Genomic DNA, 18,893 nt, shown 5'->3' on the forward strand with positions numbered 1-18,893 from the left:
CGGGCTCCAGACGCGCAGCGGGGCGGGGAAGCGGGGCGGCGGGCGGGCGCGGGTGCGGCGCCTTTAAGGCCCGCGTCAGCCGGCAGCGCAGGGGCCGGGCCGCGGGGCGGGGCCTCGGCGGGGCCGCCCCGCGGCTTCACCTGCAGTTCGGAGCGCGCGGAACAGAGGCGCGGGCGGCTGCGAGGCCGGCGGACGCACCGGCCGGAGGGAGCGCGCCGCCGGCCGGACTTGGCCTCGCTCCCGGAGCCCAGGCGGCGAGCGCGGCGGGCGCAGCCGGGCTGGAGGCTCGGGATCGGCGCGCGGCGGCGGCGGCGGCGATCGGAGCGGCGGCGGGGAGCGGGCTCGGGGCGCCGGGCGGGCGCGGCGGGGAAGATGACCGCGGGCTCCGGCGTGCTCCTCGTGCTGCTCGCGCTCTCCGGTGCGCTCCGGGTAAGTTGCCGCCTCCCGGCCCGGCCTTTCGGGAGCCCGGGGCAGCGCGGGGCCGCCCTCGGAGCCGGCGGGGCGCGCACACACCCGCCGGGCTCTCCCGGGCTTCCCCAGCCCGCGCCGGGCGCCCCCGCCGCGCTCGCCGCTGCATCCTGCCCGGCGCCGGCGCCCGCGCCCGGAGAAGCTGCCTGCGGGCGGCGGGGAGCGGCGGTGCGGAGCCGGGTGGGAGTGCGGCTGTGCGGGGGACCCAGAGAGCTCTGCCCGCACAGGCGCCCGCTGAGCATCCTTCGGCCGCTCCAAGCCCGCGGCCGCTGCCCGGAGCTTGGCTCGCCTGCCCGGGGCAGGCTGCCCACTGGCGGAGCCGGCGCGCCCTCCATCGCCCGGGAGCCGCGCACCTCCGGAGTTGGCCAGCCCAGCCCGGGCCGTGGCTGCGGGCGAGCGGAGCTGGAGGCAGCGGCCCCGGGGTCGGGGAGTGGGGGCTCCGGGGCTGGCCGCCCCTGCCCCGGGCTGGGGTCCTCTGCAGGGTGCCGCCTCAGTCCTTGGTTGCCGGCGGGACCGTTGCTGCGGTTGGGCGGCGGGTGTGGACCACCGGGCACCCTCGCCGCCGATCCTGAGGCGCGGGTTGGAGCCCGTGTGTTTGGCGGGGCATCGCGGCTCGGAGCGGGGCCAGGAAGCCGGGGACCACCCGGCGGGCGCAGGGCGAGGGCGCGCCCCGGGAGACTGAGCCGGGCGCCCGCTTTCCTCCTGCGGAGCCCCGCGGGCCCGATCCCAGCCTCGCTGTGCGCCCGGCGAGGCGCAGGGCCCGCGGGGGCAGCGTGCGCGGCAGCTCCGGGGGCGCCCCTGGGCGGAGGCGGAGGCGGAGGGGCGGCGGGAGTTGCAGAGACCCCCTCTCGTGGCCGATCTGCCTCGCTGCCTCCTCCCGGGCCGCGCGGTGGTAACCTCGGAAATAAACAAGTGCGGCGGCGGGAGGCCCGCTCCGAGGCCGCGGGGCGCTCGGGGAGGCGCTGGGCACCGGGCCCGGGCGGGCCGAAACTTTCCTGGACGAGTTTAGCCCCCCCCCCGGGCTTCGGGCGCTATTTAAGGTTCCGTTCCCGGGGAAAGGAGCCACGGTTTGGACCTTTTCCCCCAAGGAATGACCCGCATCCCGCTCGCTCTGCCCCTTGGTGCTTTGGGGCGGAGGTGCGCCCGCCTCCGCGGCCCGCGTCGGGCGGCCTGGATCCCCGGGCCGGGCAGCCTCCTCAGCCGAAGCCGCGCGGGCGTCGGCGGCGCGCAGGGCCGGGAAGGCGCCGCGGGAGGCATGTTCCGCTCCGGCGGCCCGACCAGGGCGCGACTGCGGGGTGTGGGCTGCGCCCCGGGCTCCCTGGCTCACTCTCACGCTGGGGAGCCGCGCCGCTGTGCTCCTTCTCCCGTGGCGGGTCTGGCTTCCCTGCTGCTGCACTGCCGCTCCCTCCACCCCCACAGCCCCGCGCCCTGCTTGTTGGGGGCGCCCACTCCCGGAGCTTGGGAGGGGGCCCTGTCGTCCACCCCATCCTCCCGTCCCTGTGCCAAGGACCCTAGACCTCCCGACTGGGCGGGGAAGACAAGCGAGCTCCCCAGGACAGGAGGACGCTCACCCCTTCTGGTCAGATAGGGGAGCTCTTCCGCCTGGTTGGGCTGTAGAAGGGGCTCGGTGGGTGCACAAGTGTCCAGGGAAGCGGAGAGAAGACTGGAGGGGCAGCCACTCCCCCGCAGCCTCCTGCGGAGCGGCCCTCTTTGCCCGGCTCTGGTCCTGGAACGTGTCCTTCCACCTCCCGGTGACCACAGCCAGGAGACTCAGGAAGCTGCCTCTCCACCGCCCAAGCCTGCATGGCTGTGACGAGGGCCCGGCTCATTCCGTCTCCCCTCCCTTCAGAGCTGACACTGAGGCCTCAGCCCCGGCCTTTTGGACATGCCCAGCTCTCCCTGTGCCAGTCATGCCCCACAGGCCAGCCTGCTGTCGCTGGCCTTCACTCCTTACAGCATATCCCGCTGCGCCCCCGCTGGGGAAGGTCCCCCACTCTGCAGTCTAAGCTAATGGTCCTTTCAGTCCCCAGAGACCTGAGCATCCAACAGATTCCACCTCTGGGTGGAGACTGGTTTATCCGCGTTTTCCTCCCAGCCAGAGACCTTTTGCGCAGCAGGGCCCTGGCCACATAGGTTGGGTTAAACCCCTGTGAACTCATTTTGTTTCACCCATTCTTCTTTCTGTTCCCAGGCCCATAGTGAGGATCTTACAGCCAGAGAGACCTGCAAGGCTGGGTTCTCGGAAGAAGATTACACGGCCTTAATCTCCCAAAATATCCTGGAAGGCGAGAAGCTACTCAAAGGTAGGGGCGGGGCCTGGGGGGTGGGAGTGAATTGCACAGTCACATGAAGAGCCCAGGCCTGGGAGTCTCAGTGCTGTGCTTTCCGCAAAGTGGTGGTTGTGGAGTCAACAAGGTGCAAGGCTGGTCGCCCTAAAAGGCATCTTGCATCGCAGGTGAATGATCCGCCATCCCTGCCATTCTTGAGTGAAGTGAATCATTTCCTGGGCAACAAATTAGAGTTCGGATGTAGCATCACCCAAATAATGTGCAGAGAGAGACTTTCTTACCAAGTATTTTTATGTATGAAATTCTGGATACTTAAATTACCCCTGCTTTGAAATGCATGATAGAGCAGACAGTGTTGTTGGAAACGCAGTAAATAAGCCCACAGACGTTCTGTTCACAATGTGGCATTCATTTCCATTACTGCCCCGCCGACAACACGCACACACACGCGGGAGGGGCTGCCACTGGGCTGCACCGCGTTGCAGGGCTGCATCCACGTTTGTGATGGGAAGTCAGAGACAGCTTCACAGCTCAGATGACACTAGATCATTCTGCATATTCAATACGTCCCCCTTTCAAGACAAACTAATTAAACTTCACATTGGCGCGGGAGGGCAAGTCAGTCAGCTCTTCCTTCCCGAGGTTTCCAGGTTGCCCCGTGAACACCTTGGCTGTGGGCTTTCCCTCTTGGCATGAGTTTCGCAGAGTGGCAGCCTTTGATTTCAAAGCGATGGAGAAAGCAAACCTCCCATAACATATCAAAGCTAAATTTCACATTCACGCCTACATATCCTCAGACTGTTGACCTCCCTACCAGTTTTGTGTTCCAGGGAGTATAGAATCTTCCCTCAAGAGCTGACGCAGGTCCCGTGTGTGCGCACACAGGTGGGCTCTGTCCCCCACCCAGGTACTTGCTCAGATCCTTACCTTTCAAGACAGAGCACGCTGACTTACCTTGCTTATTCCTGGCTGTGTGAATCAGGACTTTTATTTTGCACCGAATCCAAAATACTTATTTCTTGGTATCTGAATTGTGGTACTATTGACTCACTCATTGATCACCAAGAAAATATAAAGATCTCCAGGCTGTTGGCCTGGGAGCAGAATGGATGCACGGTCTCAGTAGGCATACGTGATAAAGAGTTTTCTAGAAATGTTCCATTAACGGTGTGTGTATGTCATTTTGGCGTTAGAATGGGAAGACCATCTTCACGACCCTCTGGGTGGCTAAGAATCCCTGAGGATCTGCAGAGAAGGCCCCGGGGACTCTCCCACTCTCCGCACGTCGCACTGTCCCACACAGCTTGTGGGGCCCTGACTGCAGCCCACTGTCCACACGTCCTGGACGCCTCAGCTGTCCTGAAACTGGCACCCGTCAGCTCCCTGAGTGTGTGGCTGAACGTGATAAGATCTTGGCGTATCTGTTTTACTCAAGGACTTAAGGAAAAAAAGCCTCTGTTTTATTAATAGCAAGTACCGCCTACTACAGAAGAGAATGACAAATTCTCATACTTTCTACAACACAGTGTGAGGTTTCAAACAACTGTGTCTCCTGCGTCGTCATGGGGCTACGCGGGCTGCTCAGCCCCGCTGGTCCAGGCCACTCCGCGCTCTGCTCTAGGCTGCAGTGGTGGAGCAGGCTACACCTGGCCAGGTGTCGGCCTGGGTGCTGTGCCCAGGTGGTATTCGCCTAGTAGGGGACAGTAGGGGATGAAGAGTCACGTGATCCTAGGTGAACCTGGACCGCCTCGTGGACTTTGCATATGCGCGAATTGTTTTCCAAGCCATCACTCACTCACACGGGAGATGCGCCCAGCCCAGGCCTGGTCCAGAGAAGAACCACAGGGTCTCTTCTGAGCATCTGGGGATCCTGGATCCTCTGTCCCCTCCTCTGGGTGTGCTGTAGTTGTGTTGCTTCTCCCTCACCTGCACGGGCCACCCTCTCCCTGTTTTCTTCCCCTTGCTGCTCTTCTAAAGGTGTGGAATCTCGGGAACAAAGAGATGTTTTTATGTCTTACAAATCATTTTTCACATACAGAGGCAAACGCTGACACACACTCAAGCCGGGACATATAACCTTTCCCTACGTATGTAGAAAACTTTGCAACCACACGCCCATGGAGAGGATGCCTGTGTCATAAGTAAATAAGAAGCATGGTGTTTCTGTTAGTCTGGTAGGAATCAAGTTAAATAGATAATGACTACTTATAATTGAGTTATTCCAAGGGAGAGAGCTTAACCTTAATTTGACAAGCAAAGCTTCAGAGCGTCCCCATTTTATTCTAAGTGTGCCATCAGCTATTAACGACTACTTTGCGGTTCCTTCTCTCCGCCTGAGTCAGCTCACCAGAAGCCCCGAACACACAGATTCCAGCAGGAGCGATTTGTTACACAGTAATTAACTTGTTTATGATAAATGGATGGAAGAAATGTCGTGGCATTTTGTTTATGTCTAAATGAAAAGCATTTGCATTCTAAAAATTTCATGCTAATTAGGCTTAAAATAGTTTCCCCCAATAGGGTAGCAAATACTATGAATTGCAAACCTCTTGCGAGTGGAGCCTCGCAGTGTGGCAATGCGGGTGTCCACGGGCTGATCCGTAGCCTTTCTAGATCCCCTCTGCCTCGGTCTCCTGTCTGCACTTTCACTGGCAAGAATTTATATGTAATTGCACATGTTTTACGCCGTCGTTTTGTTTTTAGGATAATTCACTTATGGCCATGATCACTGATGCATGGTAATATCTAAAATAGGATGGTTAAGCTGTTTTCCTTAGGCTGAAATGGAATGTTCTCTAAGCTATAGTTTAGTCTGGGGCAGTTACTAACCCGGTGTCTTTTTCTCTGCTTTGTTAATAATTAACGGTCAGCCCGCCCGGAAGCTGCAGCCTGGCGCGGTGACCTGCATTGCTCTCCTGCCTGCCGGGCAGAGTTCTGGGCAAACCCAGACCAGCTTCGAGGCAAAACCTCACAAGGGCGAGACAGTTACAGGAGGCGTAGTGGGAACTAATGGCTCGTGAGTTCTGTCTCCCCTCAATCTTGGGGAAGAGGGGACGGGTGAGTAGAAGGGTTTGCTGGGGGCGGGGTCTTGGCATCGTCTGGGAAAGTGGGTACACTATGCGTTCAGAAAATATGGAAAAGAGGAGCTTTGTTTCTAACGACTTAGTTTAACAAGACTTGCTGAGCACAGCCGGCCCTCTCCCCATCCCCTAAGTAGCTTGGGACCATCTCATGTACCTGCTAACCATACCCCGACTCCTTATCAGAGAATTAATCTCATCTGGTCAATCATCTCCTTCTTAAACTGTCAGGTTCTTGAGGACAAGAATGCTGTCATTCTTGTTTACCACTTATATTGTTTCAGGATATTCTTGGCCAACAGGATTAAACCCAATTAACAGAATTTTAAATAAATAGGGTTAATTTTTCTCATATGATATTGAATGCAGAGATAGATTTTCAAGGGTTAAAGCCAGATCTGTGACACTGTCATACGCCTTAGTTTGTCATTTATTGCCTCATCATTACCAAGTGGCTGCTGTGGTTCCAGGTGTTGCATCTGAGTTCAGAGCACAGAGAAGGAGGTCATAGTAGCACCACCTGCATCCCTTCCCCATATCAGGAAAGCAAACACTTTCTCCAAATTCCTGCGGAAGTTCTTGTTGGCTAGAACTAGGTCACGTGGCACTCCCAGCTATGGGGAGTGCAGAAATGCAGAGAATTGCATTGTCTTGTTTGACTTAGACCCATTATAATCCATCACCTGCTAGGGGAGCAAACTGCTCATCTAGCACAGAATTGGGATTCTGGTTTAGGAAGGAAGGAGGAGGAATGGATGCTGAGTAGGCGAGCATTATCATCTGCCTCGTGCTTCCCGAGCGCCCAGCACCGTACCTGAAGCAGAGTAGACAATGGATTGTTGAGTGAATGAATGACCCACTTGTATACAGAGGTGCCTAGAGAGGCCTGGTTGAAGAGAGATCAAATGCAGGTGTCTGGAATCAATAAGAGTTTGTCAAACTGTAGTGGGCATGGCCGGAGGTATGTCACCTTGTCTTTACACGTATGTTGAATATAGCCTCTTTGCCCGTGCAGTTTGGCGTGGCCGCTTCTGTGTAGACGGGGAGCTCTTCCAGGGCGGGGCAGGGCTGGACAGTAGCGCGACTCACTGCATACTGGCACCCGGTGCTGCGCCGGACGTGCCATGGCTGCACGGTCGGTATCAGTCAGATGAAGTAATGAATGAGCCAGAAAATGCTGACACTGGTCATGTTTCCGCGTCTCTCTGGTTAACTCGCAGCAGAGAGGGAGCTGCCGCGACGTTCAGATAGATGGCGCTAACGATGAGCCGCCCACGGATGCCTGCAACCATTAGACACTGCAAGTCCATTCTCTCCTCACCAGCAGACCTCGTCTGTGCCGATGCACCTGGCTGACAGGTGCTCTGCTTTGGGATATAAGCCTCAGACTCTCTAACACCACGGTGACAATGTGGCCTCTTTATGGTCACTGGTATCTAATTGGGTTAGTCTGTTAGTTCAGGCCCCTGGGAAAGTTTTTTTTATTCCTGATAAAAAAGGAACAGACTGAGCTGGCCATGCCTTCTGCCCTTTGCTCTGTGTCTTCCACCTGCCTGGAACTCGCACATGATGGCTGGGGTGGAGCAGCCGTTTTGTGACTGTCAGGATGGTGGAAGAGAAACTGGGTCCCAGATGGCATCCTTGAACAACTGCAGAGCCCTGGACTCATTGCCTTTTGAGAGGTGAGGAAAAGAAGGTTAAAACACCACAGTGGGTTTGTTGTCATTGCAGCCAAACGCAGTCCTTGACTTGGGGGAAGCTGCACACCAGCAATGTGGCCTCTGCCCCGAGCCTGGGTTTTCAGGCTCCCGCTGCCCTTCCTGTGTCCCCTGGGCCTCGGCCTCTTCCTCTGGCTTTAACGCCTCTTCTGTTCCTTTGTGAGTTCGTCTCCACCTAGCACGCCAGCGGCAGAGAGCACGTCACGGGCACTCAGTAAACATTTGTTGAATAAATGAAGCGAACAGTCACCGCTTCAGATTCTCTTGCGGGCAGGTGTGCGTGAACAGTTAAACATATTAAACCGGGGCTATCTGTCTGAACCACACATCAGAGAAGGTGCAATTGCTGCTGGGCCGCAGAGCCACCCTCTTCCAGGGATCCAGAGACTGTGTGGGGCTCTGTCTCTGCCCACGGTGTTAACCGGCTCCGGAGACCCTTGGCCCGGCCGAGAAGGAGCGTTGAGCTAAGGCAGACTCAGACCCTGCTGGTGGCTCGGCTGAGCTCGAAGCCAGGACTGTCTTGCTCTTGTGGCCAGAGAAGTGCTTCGTTCTGAGCACCCAGACCAGACTCCACTGCCTCCGTCAGCTACTCCAGGGATCACCCAGAGCCCACGGTGGAGACTGATAGCCCTTTGGCTGTCCCTGGGGCACCCTTGCCCTTCAGAGCGCAGTTGTTTTGGGGGTTCTCAGCAGCCTTTCCCGGCTGTAATTTTGCCTGGTTCCAAGGTCACAAGCTGCAGGAAGGGGACCGTGTATACTGTACTTAGAAAGTGGCTTCTGTTGGGTAGCACGTGGGACCGGCACAGGGATGAGCCTGAAAAGCACCGCTTGGCGTGTGGTCCCCGGGCCACAGCTCACAGGGGTGAGGCTCCCAAGGGCCAGGTTTAAAAACCAAATGGGGTGGGATGACGCTGCCCTTTGCACCCCGCGGCCATGTGCTCCAGTGATGCTTCCGTGGCTCTGCCCTGCGGCTCCCGCGGCAGGTGCTGTTGGTGGCCGTGCCCCCACGAGGACCTGGGCTCGGGGAAGCGGCCACGTGTGCTGCAAACCACTGGATTCCTACGTCAGTAGGTCAGGGATCTTCCTGGCCTCTGCCCTCTATGACCTTGGTCACTAAACATACCCTTGGGGAAGGCAGCGCCCACGTCAGTCACAGCAAAGAGGGCGTGGGAACTCCTCCGCGCCGCGGCTTGAAGAGTAATCGAGACTTTGTATTTTAGAAATATGTATTTCAATTGAGTCTTAAGGTCAGGGAATGTGAGACTGCGTCATTATGATGTTGTAATAACAGTAAGTTCTGGCCGGTCCTTTGCACACAATCGCATTCAGGCCTCACAAAGGCCCTTCCCGGGGCTGACGCTGTTCCCGTTTTGTGGATCGGAAACTGATGAGGCTCAGCTGAAGTGGGTCCAAACTCCGTGGACACCCTGGGTTTGCAAAACTGGCCCTGGGGTTAGAAGAGCCGGGACTCCGTGATGCCAGCAGGAGTTTCCTGACTCTGGGCGTGTAGGGCGCAGTCCCAGAGCAGCATTCTCAGCGGCCTTCAGTCTCTGCCCGCGCTGGGGAGGCAGCGTGGGCCAGGCTCCAGGGAAGAGTCCAGGCGGTTCTGGAAGCCTCAGGCACGTCGGATCTGAGCTGGTTTGCACACAGGACTGTGTCACAAACACTCCCCCGTGGCGTGGGGTCTGGGTGCGGCGGTGGGGCTGGTTGCAGATCTGGAGAAGGTCTGGGCCGACTCCCTGATGCCACCTCTCGAGGGGACGGGCCTCAAGTCTACACGTGGCCTTTCCGCCCGGGTCCGGTGTCCTGGGTGTTTGGGGACCTCTTATTCTGGCTTGAGAGAGAGCAAGGTGCTCAGCGGAACGTGGAAAATCCTGAAAGCCTGGCGCCCTGCAGGGTCCCTGTGGCTTACGAAGCCCCCTTGTTCCTGCACCTCCACGAGGCCGTCCTGGGCACAGCGTCACTGAAACGGCAGTGGGATTTTCCTAGAAGCTGCCAAGACCTGTGACTTCTTTGTTTCAGAAATGGTGATTTTCTAATCCTACCCTGCAGGTTTTTTTTGTTTTTTTTTTAAGTAACAATGAAATTCATACTCAAGTTTAAACGAAGTGTATTTGGTATGTATTTACCTGTAATGTTTGCTTCCTGGTATTAATTTCAAAATGTGGAAATTGTGCGAATTCTCTTAGGTAGCTGGGTTAAATTTAAGGAAAGCCTCCCTTCCTTCCTTCCTTTTTTCTGTGAAAGCGCTGTTAAGTGGATGCCAGAACTCATCATGAGCCGGGAGAGCGCAGGCAAGCATTCGCCTTTTCAAAGAATGTGCCTGTTTTCTGACTTTTTGGAGGAGCAATTTTTCCTCCGAGTGAATTCCACTCTGAAAAATACCGTAAGCTGAGTGAAGTTTCTCTCCGTCAAGGGCGATAAAGTCCTCCCAAGCGTGTTCTTGTAAAACCTCATGCACTTGCTCTTGCTCCTCCAGTCCCCGGAGGGGCCTGTGGTGTCTTGCAAACCAGGCTGGTAAAATCCTTTGTGTTTTTTTGTTAAAAGGATCAGAATTTTGGTGCCTTTTTGCCCGGGCTCGGGGCTGCCCTCTCCTGGTGGCCTCCGGTACTGGCTGGCTGGTGTGTGTCCCTCCGCTGTCGTCACCAGAAGCACAGCTTGTGGCTCTTAAACAAAAGAGGACAAAGCAAAACAAAAACACCCTCCTGAATTATGTTTGACCAGCGCCTGCTCCCAAAGGCCATTTTCCTTCCAACCCCCACGTCACGGCGGGGGTGGGAAGGAGGGAAGGAGCTGGTGTTTTGGGGGGATTTACCAGGTGCTGACTGCTGCTCCTTTGATGCTTCCGAGACCCCTGCAGCTTACAGGAGTGGGCGAGCGTGCCCAGGTCACCTGTGCTGTGCAGGGACTCAGTCTGTGTGACCTCGTCTCCCACGTCGCCGTTTCTGGGAGAAACTTGCTTGGTTTGCGGATCGTGTCAGTTTCTTATTGTGGCACAAACCACCGCAGATGTAGCAGCTCAGACGACACGAGTTTATTATGTTCTGGGGTCAGATGCCCATCGCCGAGTTCCTGGGCTGCAGTCAAGGCGCTGGCGGGGCTGGTGCTGGAGGCTCCTGGGGAGGATCCGTGTCCGGCCTCTGTCGGCTCCCCGAGGCTCCTGCTCTCCCCGGCCCGGACGTCCTCCACCCTCGCGCCTCTCTCCGTAGTCACATCTTCCTCCGCTTCTCTCTCCTCCACTCGGAAGCATCCCAGGATCACGCTGGGCCCACTGGATACTCCAGGACAATCTCCCACGGCAAAGCCCTTCATTTAATCCCATCTGCAAAGTCCCAGCTGCCGTAGAAGGTCACAGGTTTGCATGTTCCAGGGTTAGGATGGGGACCTCCCCCATCCTCCTGCTGACCCCTGCGTGTCTGAGGGTGGGGCCGGCCGCCTGGGTGTGCCTGGCTGTTCCTGTCTGGCCCCCACGTGTGGAGGACTCACTGTGTGCATCTCGGACTGTGCCGTGTGCGTCCTTCACTCTCACAGACCTCAGCGGCTGGTGATTGCATTGTCGGGGAGACTGAGGCACAGAGGGATGGAGTAGCCTGCCATGAGTCATGAGTCGAGAAGGTCTCTGGGATGGAAAGCTCCAGCACCAAGCCACTCGTCCCTACGTGGTCATGGTCCCATCCCGCCTGCTTCCAGGGGCCCCCCGCCCTGAGAGTCGCCTGCTTTTTGCAGCGTCTGTAGTCAGGACTCGGGTGGGCAGCTGTGCCTGGTCCCGAGATGGGCGTTGCCACCGTGAGACCCTGTCGGGCGAGCTGCACCGGGCAGCCCACAGCGGCCTCCAGTCTGCCCACGTTCAGCTTGGCCCCGTTTGGATTCACTGTGTGTCCTTGCTGACAGTACGTGGGGATTTAGAAGGATTAGGGTAAGCCCTCGGCGACAGGTAAATACCCACAGGCCCGACAGTGCCCAAGCCTCGCTCGTGGGGAGATGATCCCGCTGGAGGCTGGGGACCTCCCTCCCCGGCGAGGCCCACCGGGTGCAGCCCCAGGTGTGGAGGCGGGTGTGCTTGCTCTGCAGTGGGGGCCTGTCCGCTTGGAATACTGTTTAACTACAGTGATTCCCAGCCCCAGGGCGAGGCTGGGCAGATGCTGTGTGTGTCCCCGGAGCAGGATGCAGCTCTGTCTCTGCACAAGGCAGAGCAGGGAACCCATGTCTTTGTGTGTCTGACTGGGACAAAAGTCAGAGATTTTGCTTTGCATTTGTCTTGGCTGCCCAGTGTAAGTTTAGACACATCTACGTTGACTTGTCTGGAAAGTAAGGAGGGAACCTTGGCGTATCAGCTGCCAGGCGTGAGGCCCCAGGCTGGTGCTGCCTCAGGTGTCAAGGAGGAAACGCAGCCTGCAGCCCACGAGAGGGTGCAGAGAGCCCGTCTGGGAGTCGGGAGAGGGACTCAGTTTCCTCACCCGCAAAGCACAGGGTAAGGTGTCCAGTTGTGGTCGAGGAGCTGCCTGCCTGGGGGACACTTGCTAGACTTGGCAGGTCCCTGAGTCCTACCCCGGACCTGCTGTGGGGAGTGGGACAGTAGCCCCCAAAAACACATCCACCCAGAACCTCTGCGTGCGGCATTATTTGGAGAAAGGGGCTTTGCGGATGTAACTGAGGATCTCGGGATGAGATCTTCCTGGACTGTCTGGATGGGGCCTAAACCCGATGACAGCCGTCTTTGCGAGAGACAGGGGAGAAGACAGTCACGGAGGAGAAGGCTGGGTGAAGACGGAGGCAGGGCTGGAGCGACGCGGCCACAAGCCCGGGATGCCGGAGTCGCCAGGAGCCGGAGAGCGAAGGGAGGATCCTGCCCTGGAGCCTTCAGAGGCCACAGCCCCCGACACCTGGATTCTGGACTCTGCTCCTCCGGAACTGCAGGAGAATGAGGTTCTGTTGTCTGAAGCCACCGAGTTTGTGGTCGTCTGTGGCAGCAGCCACAGGGAGCTAATCCGCCCACCGCGTTGGGAATTCAGGGACGCGGCCTGGGAATCTGCACGTTTAATCTGGGAGGCAGATCTGTGACACCACGGGGGCCTTGGGCTTAGAGGATTCTTAGCCTCAGATTTGCAAGGGTCGGCGTCCCTTGGGGGAACTTACCTGGGAAGGTGTTTGCAGGGTGGTGACCACGTCGTCAGGTGCAGCCCAGGTGGGCGGGTTCAAACAGCTCGCGTTTCAATCTCCCCGAGAGGCAAATGAGGCGCTTTCGTGCGGTAAGATAGTATTTGATATTATAAAGCGTGACACGGAACAATTTCATTGGATTTAAAATGTATATGGAACATTTGTTCTCCGCCCATTATCTTCCTCTGTCAAATAGAGCCTTAACAAGGATTGCGGCTCAGATAACATCCCGTAGCTACATTGTAAATATTTTGTTAATGGGAAGGTCGCGCTGGGATGGGCGGAGACGGGCGGGGCCTCGCTCCCTCTGCCGTGAGACGTGGGGGCGCTCGGAGGGGCCTGGCGCTCTGGCAGGGACGCATTTACAGAACATGCCCCTTCTCTCCCCCAAGCCGCTGTGGAAATGCAAGAGGACATTATTTCTGGCTGTGAGTGTCTGGTTTCTTGTGTTTCGAGCGGCGCGATTTTGCTGCCGGCCCGCCTCGCTCCACGGAAGGCAGCAGGTTGGCGCGGTGGCTGGGGAAGCAGCTGCCGAGCCCGGCTTTCCCATGTCCCTCGCGGCCCGCGTTGCGTGGGGCAGCGTCACGTGTGTGTCTGGTCTGTGGTGGACCAGGAGCCCTTGGTGCCGAGGTCTCACCCAGGCGTGGGCAGCTGTGAGGTCACCACAGCCGGCTCCGGTCTCTCCTTCCCGGTTGGGCCGGGCAACCCACGACCCGGTGCCTGGGCTGGGACGCGGTGACCGTGCAGCTGGACCCAGGATGTCGCAGGCCTCACCTGCTTCTCAGACTGGAGCCCGAGGAGAGGCTCTGAGCTCGCTCGCGGGAGAGGAAGCCGCCCCTCTGGCTGCCCTCGACCTCTCCCTGCCGCTGTCGGGGCAGCGGCCGAGCGGGAGGAGAGCCGGGCAGCTGGCGCAGGGCAGGCCTGGCAGGCGGTGGTCGTGTTGGCTTTTCTCGATGTTCTGGTTGGTTTGCAGCAGTGAGAGCTGAAGGGGGAGGTACCTTCTTTCCTCTCTCCTGTTTTACTCCAGTGGGATATTTACAGAGCTCCGGCTGACTCATTGGTGGGGACACCCGTCGGTGTTTGATTCATGCAGCCTGTGAATGTGGTCTGCTGCACCCTGCAGACGCCCGCGTGAGCGCCGGAGTCCCTTGGGAAGCCCAGCGTGGACCCAGGCCCCACCCCATTGCGGGGGGCGGCGGTCACAGCACAGTGGCTCTGCCATCCGAGTCTGTTGATGGAGGCTTCCCTGTGCCGGGCTCTGCAGTGCCAGTGGGGCGGTCTGCACCCACCCTCGGCAGTGGACGCATTACCAACCCCCTTGTCCAGAGCAGGGGCACCGGCGTGGGACGATGTGGAGTTGCTGTTCCCACAGTGGCCCTGGGGGAGCAAGGTTGAGGCCGGACAGCTGCCTCCAGAGGCCAGCCCTCCCCACCCCCCCTGCCCTATCTGTTGCCTCAGAACTGGGGCAGGAACGGAGCCCCCCCATTGTCCGAGCAGCCTCTGGGGTCCCAGCCCCAGTCCTCAGCTCCGTGACACTAGGCATGTCCGGTGGCCAGCGAGATCTGTCCCCTCCCTCCGCAGGATGGAGATGGCAGGCCTCCCTTCCTAAGGGGCTGAAGATCCAGCAAGGTGGCTCGTAAGAGTGCGTGGCCGGGCGCCGGGGCATGGAAACGCCAGTCGTGTGGCCCCCGCTTCACACTGTCCTGACCTGTTAATGTCCACACGCCGGGCCCTGCTCAGCCCGTCAGCCCAGCCGTGTCTCTGCAGGCCCCATCCTGGAGCTGCCGGGCAGGCGGCACGTGGCAGAAAGCTCTCCAGATCCCCTGGCAGGAGCTGACGCCGGGGCCAGGGCTGTTCCATTTCCACATGGCTCCGCTGTCGACGGACGACCCTGAGCTCCCCAGCAATGCTCGCCCCGAGCCTGTTCCCCCAAAGCTGGAGAGAGCCAGGTGGCCTTTGTGCCAGTCATTTCCTGTTCGACAGTGGCTTGGCTGGATAGATTTTTAGGGTTTTGTTTGGGGACTTTCCCCCTTTTATTGGCCTTTACATTCTTATGTGTGGCTAGAGACCTTTTGGCGAAAGGCATGTTTTAAAAATCGAGTAAATAAATTATGGAATGGTTTATTTAAAGCCCCGTAGGCTCGCGGGGGAGGGGCAGCACATGCATGTAAGTCACCTGCGGTCGCTGTTTATTAATAGGGTGCCGGTGTGGTTGGATTATGTCACAGCGTATTTAATACTTGAGCAGGGATGGGTGGACGGGGCTGGAAGGAGAGTTCCCCCAGGTAGCCCGGCTGCAGGCTCCGTGTCTTTCAAGTTATCTTCCTCCTTCCCATCTTCCCTCAGATATAAAGAAGGGATTATACAACTTGTTTTATCTCGTTCTTGCGTTTTAAGATAGAAACGGATACCAGTGCAGGGCTGAAGGCTATAAAATTGTGATCAAAAGTCCGTAAAATTATGGAACTTACGTTTTCTTGAGAAGAGAGGATTCGCAATGACTTTTTTTCTTAAAGGAGCTGGACAGCTTAAGGATGGATCCGCGCAGAAGGGTAAGACACACTTGGGGGGAAATGGAGTTACATGCTTGAAAGGCTAATGGCCGGGAAACGTCAATCCTCCACCATCCTGGCTAATAAAAATAGCTCATGAGACATAAAGTGTCATGCTGCCAAAATTATGGGGCCTTTCAAGTCCATTTGGAAATGGGGGGGGGTCGCATGAGCCTCAAGTGTTTCCTCTTCACGGTTGAGTGACGGCCCCTCCGCTGGGCTGCGGCCCCAGAGGGGCGAGCGTTTTTCGGGGTATTTTTGGTTCAGACATTTAGCACGTGCTCTGGATTTGTGGTCCTGGAGACCACAGGCACATCCTCAGTGCAGGTGACCTGGCCACCTGGACACGCGTGGACTTGGGAGTCTGCGACACGTGGGATGTAAAATACTGTAAGCACAGTATTCTCTGAAAATCCCAGATTCTGAAACAGGATGGCAGTGACAGACTCCTGTTGCAGCTCCATGAAATGGGAACGGAGCTATCTTCGCTTTTCAGGTTGGAATTTCAGCACACGGAGATTCTAGAACTTTCTGGGGCTTTAAGGGGTGCACCGGGAGCTGGGAGATTGAGGACTTCCTGATCTCAGTGTCTGTACCCCACCTCCCCGTCTTGCTTGCTTCACTTGGGGTGCAAGTTTGGGCAGAGCGGGGCCTGTGTAGCAGGAGCAGGCGTGGGGAGCCTGGCTTCAAAAGTAGCTGCCCGCCGCGTGTTAATTTCCCTGTGCCCTTTGGGCCTGGCGCCGTCCTCCGCATTCAGTCGAGCGCATTGACAGCGGTGCTCCTTCTCCCTGAGTGATGGGCCCCAGCCCCGCGCAGCCTGCGTCGCTGAATCAGCGCAACCGCGGGCCGGGGGCTGTCTCTGTGATTTCCCTGTGAGCAGGATTGAATTGTCCTGCGGGCTGGCACGGGGCCACGGAGCCAGGGGCCGGACTCTGCCGTCTTACAGCGGGAGGCCCCGGCCAGGGGGGTGCACCCGTCTGCGCTCACATCCTCAGAGTCTCCCCTGCTCACCCGATGCTGCCTCAGTGGCTCTCCCTGTCATCCTCATCCGGTGTGAGGCCACCTGACCTTAAAGTAAGAATCTGATTTTCAGCCCCGTCAACCTGGGGGTTGTACCTTCCTCTGGAGCACAAGGAAAGGTGCCACTGGCGAGATGGCGCTGTCACAGGGCGGGAGAGGCTTGGTTTTGCCTTTGCATGCTGGAAAGGTAAAGCAGAGCGTGGTGAGGTCTCCCCTCCACGTGCCCGGGTGGGTCTTTTGGGACCAGGCTGGACTCTGGGGCTGACCCGCGGGGGGTTGTGTGTGCCGTGTTTCGGCGAGGCAGCTGGCGGGCGCGGCCAGGCCAGCCGGGCGGGGTGGGCAGGGCGCATGGCGGGAGGATGGCGGTGAGAGCAGCCTGGGCAGCAAGATGCCACCCCTGTGCTCGGGTGCTTCCTTCTTTCACTTAAAACTGTGTCCGCAGCGCCTTTTCCTCCCTCTACAAAGGAAGCCCCAAGAAGAGTCCTTTTCATGCCAGGCCTGGTCCTCTTGGCAGCCCGGAGGCCCCAGCCTGCTGGCGCTCAGGACTGTCTGAGACAGGCCCCATTGTTGGGTTCTCAAAGGAGGATTCTGGAAGGATATCGTTCTCCAGTGCACATAAAAAGTCCTCCAGTGGCTTTCTAAGGCTGTGGCCTGGAAGAGACACTAATTAATCACTTCCTCCAGCCCAGGGGAGCGGACGGCTGCTCCTGAGATAAGGCTGCTGCTCGGCCCTCGGTCTATCTGCCCCTTTCTGCCAGGCGGAAAATCACATTGTCTCCTCACTTTGAAAGGTGCTTATTTTATCAGGAAGACATCCCCGCCAAGCACTTATCTGGGAATTGTCTTATTGCATTTTTCCCTTATCAGTTTTGAAATAATAATCTTTCCTTCTTGCTTAAATGCCATGTGGGTCAGAACTTTTGTTATTGGAAAATGGCATTGTCCATGAGTGCATTGTTTACTGCAGATGTTCCTGGTCGCTCTGGGGACGGCAGATGCCCAGGGGACACTGTGTGCAGCCCGGGACACTTGCCTGCGTTTCCGGAGGAATCCTAGATCCTGAGCTGCACTGGGGTGGAGGCAGACTCTCGCCTATTCATTTCCTAACATACTGCACCGTTAATCTCAACTTGCCGTCTCCCAGTGGAACTGCTGTGGGTGAGACTGTAGCCTCTCTCCAGGAAGTTATTTGATTTTGATGTAAGAGAAAGGATTAATGTGGCTGGATTTCGATAAGGCTGGCCGCCTCGCACGGCAGCCACACTCTCATCTGCTCGTATCGCTGACGGTTGGTTCGTTACACGGGAGCACTGCAGAGCGGCGATACCACACGTGCAGAGATAATTGTAGTTTTCCTGTTTAAAAAACAAGTCTGGTGCTTTGCAATGTTAAAATGATAACCTGTTTAGGAAAACTCACAGGGCCCGACTTCTGGCACAGAAAAACCTCTTCTAGCAGCTTGACTTGGATTTTATTAATCTATTTTTATTTTCCTGAGTATAAATTAAAGTCTTGTTGCTATTTGAACTCTTAAGCTGGAACTTAAGCCCAGAAGTGCATGTCTGCACTTTCAAACCAAAGGCATTTCCAGCATCATGCCTCTGCTCTTCCAGGCTCTCAGGCTCTGAGATTACATGCACTCGGGTAGACGCCGTGTAAGTAGCTTGCTCTGTGGTGGGCGTTTTTGATCAAGGTGCTAATCTTGGTGTTTGCCTGGGGTTCGGGGAAGAGAGGATTAGGAGGCCACACTTGAGCATGGACAAAGGCCACGCCATGTCCTGCTGTCTTCCCGTCCCCACCAGGAACATGACAGGGCTGTGCCCAGGATCCACATGTCCTTCTGGGGCTGGTGTTCCGTGGCTCTTGCTTTGCTGTTTCCCTGCGGCCAAGGCCGCTGTTTTGAAGGGATGGACCTCCATGGAGGGCCAGGGCGGTGGAATCCCCCATGCTTTCCCCTGGGAGAGTGGGCCTGTCATTCTACCCCAGTGGCTCTAAGAAGGCCACAGAGTCAGGGGCTGTTGAGCCGAGGGAGGCGTAGGGAACAGCAAGATCCTGCACTTGTCATTGGTCCATCACACTGTTCGTTTTGCTGCCGTCACTGGTGTTTTACTTCACAGCACCTGTGGGTTCCTGGATATCAGAGCAGGTATATCCGTATTTGGCCCATTAAGCAGGAGATCCTGGAGACTCACGGGTCCTCCAAAGCCTTTGAAGGCTCCTGCTGTCCACAGGGTCAAGTCCAGGTGGACCACGCCGGGCCCTCCATGCCGAGGTCCCCAGGCCTCCCTCCCTTTTTCCCTATGCCACGCCCACTCCCTTCCGGGCACCACCCTGAGCCCCTGCCGAGGCGGCTAGAACTTGCCCATTTCTGCTCTGTTCCTTCCTTTTGGCTACACCCCTCTGCCCGACTTGTCCTTTCACCCGGGAGAATCTCCAGGGCTTCCTAATTCAAATGTCACCTCCCTGTTGAGAAGTCCTTTCCCTTCCCTTCCACCTTAGCTGAGTCAAATTAATTACTTCTGCCTCTGTTGTCCCATAGTTTTATTAACATGTGTAATGATACAATGTGTATTATGCCCTCTGCTGCGTCTGCCACGTTGTGGCCTT

At 57.5% G+C, this 18,893-nt stretch overlaps 1 protein-coding gene across 1 annotated transcript in view; it reads left to right on the plus strand.

The window, feature by feature from the left end:
- The first annotated feature begins 354 nt into the window (after positions 1 to 354).
- Positions 355 to 18,893, plus strand: part of CDH4 (cadherin 4) — a 342,817-nt gene continuing 324,278 nt past the window's right edge. The window contains exons 1-2 of the mRNA XM_045528912.1: positions 355 to 429; positions 2,660 to 2,771. Coding sequence (XP_045384868.1) covers positions 373 to 429; positions 2,660 to 2,771 — 169 coding nt within the window. The 5' untranslated portion in view covers positions 355 to 372. The remainder of the gene's footprint in view (positions 430 to 2,659; positions 2,772 to 18,893) is intronic.

This window comes from Lemur catta, chromosome 17 (genome assembly GCF_020740605.2).
Source record: "Lemur catta isolate mLemCat1 chromosome 17, mLemCat1.pri, whole genome shotgun sequence".
Lineage (NCBI taxonomy): Eukaryota > Metazoa > Chordata > Mammalia > Primates > Lemuridae > Lemur > Lemur catta.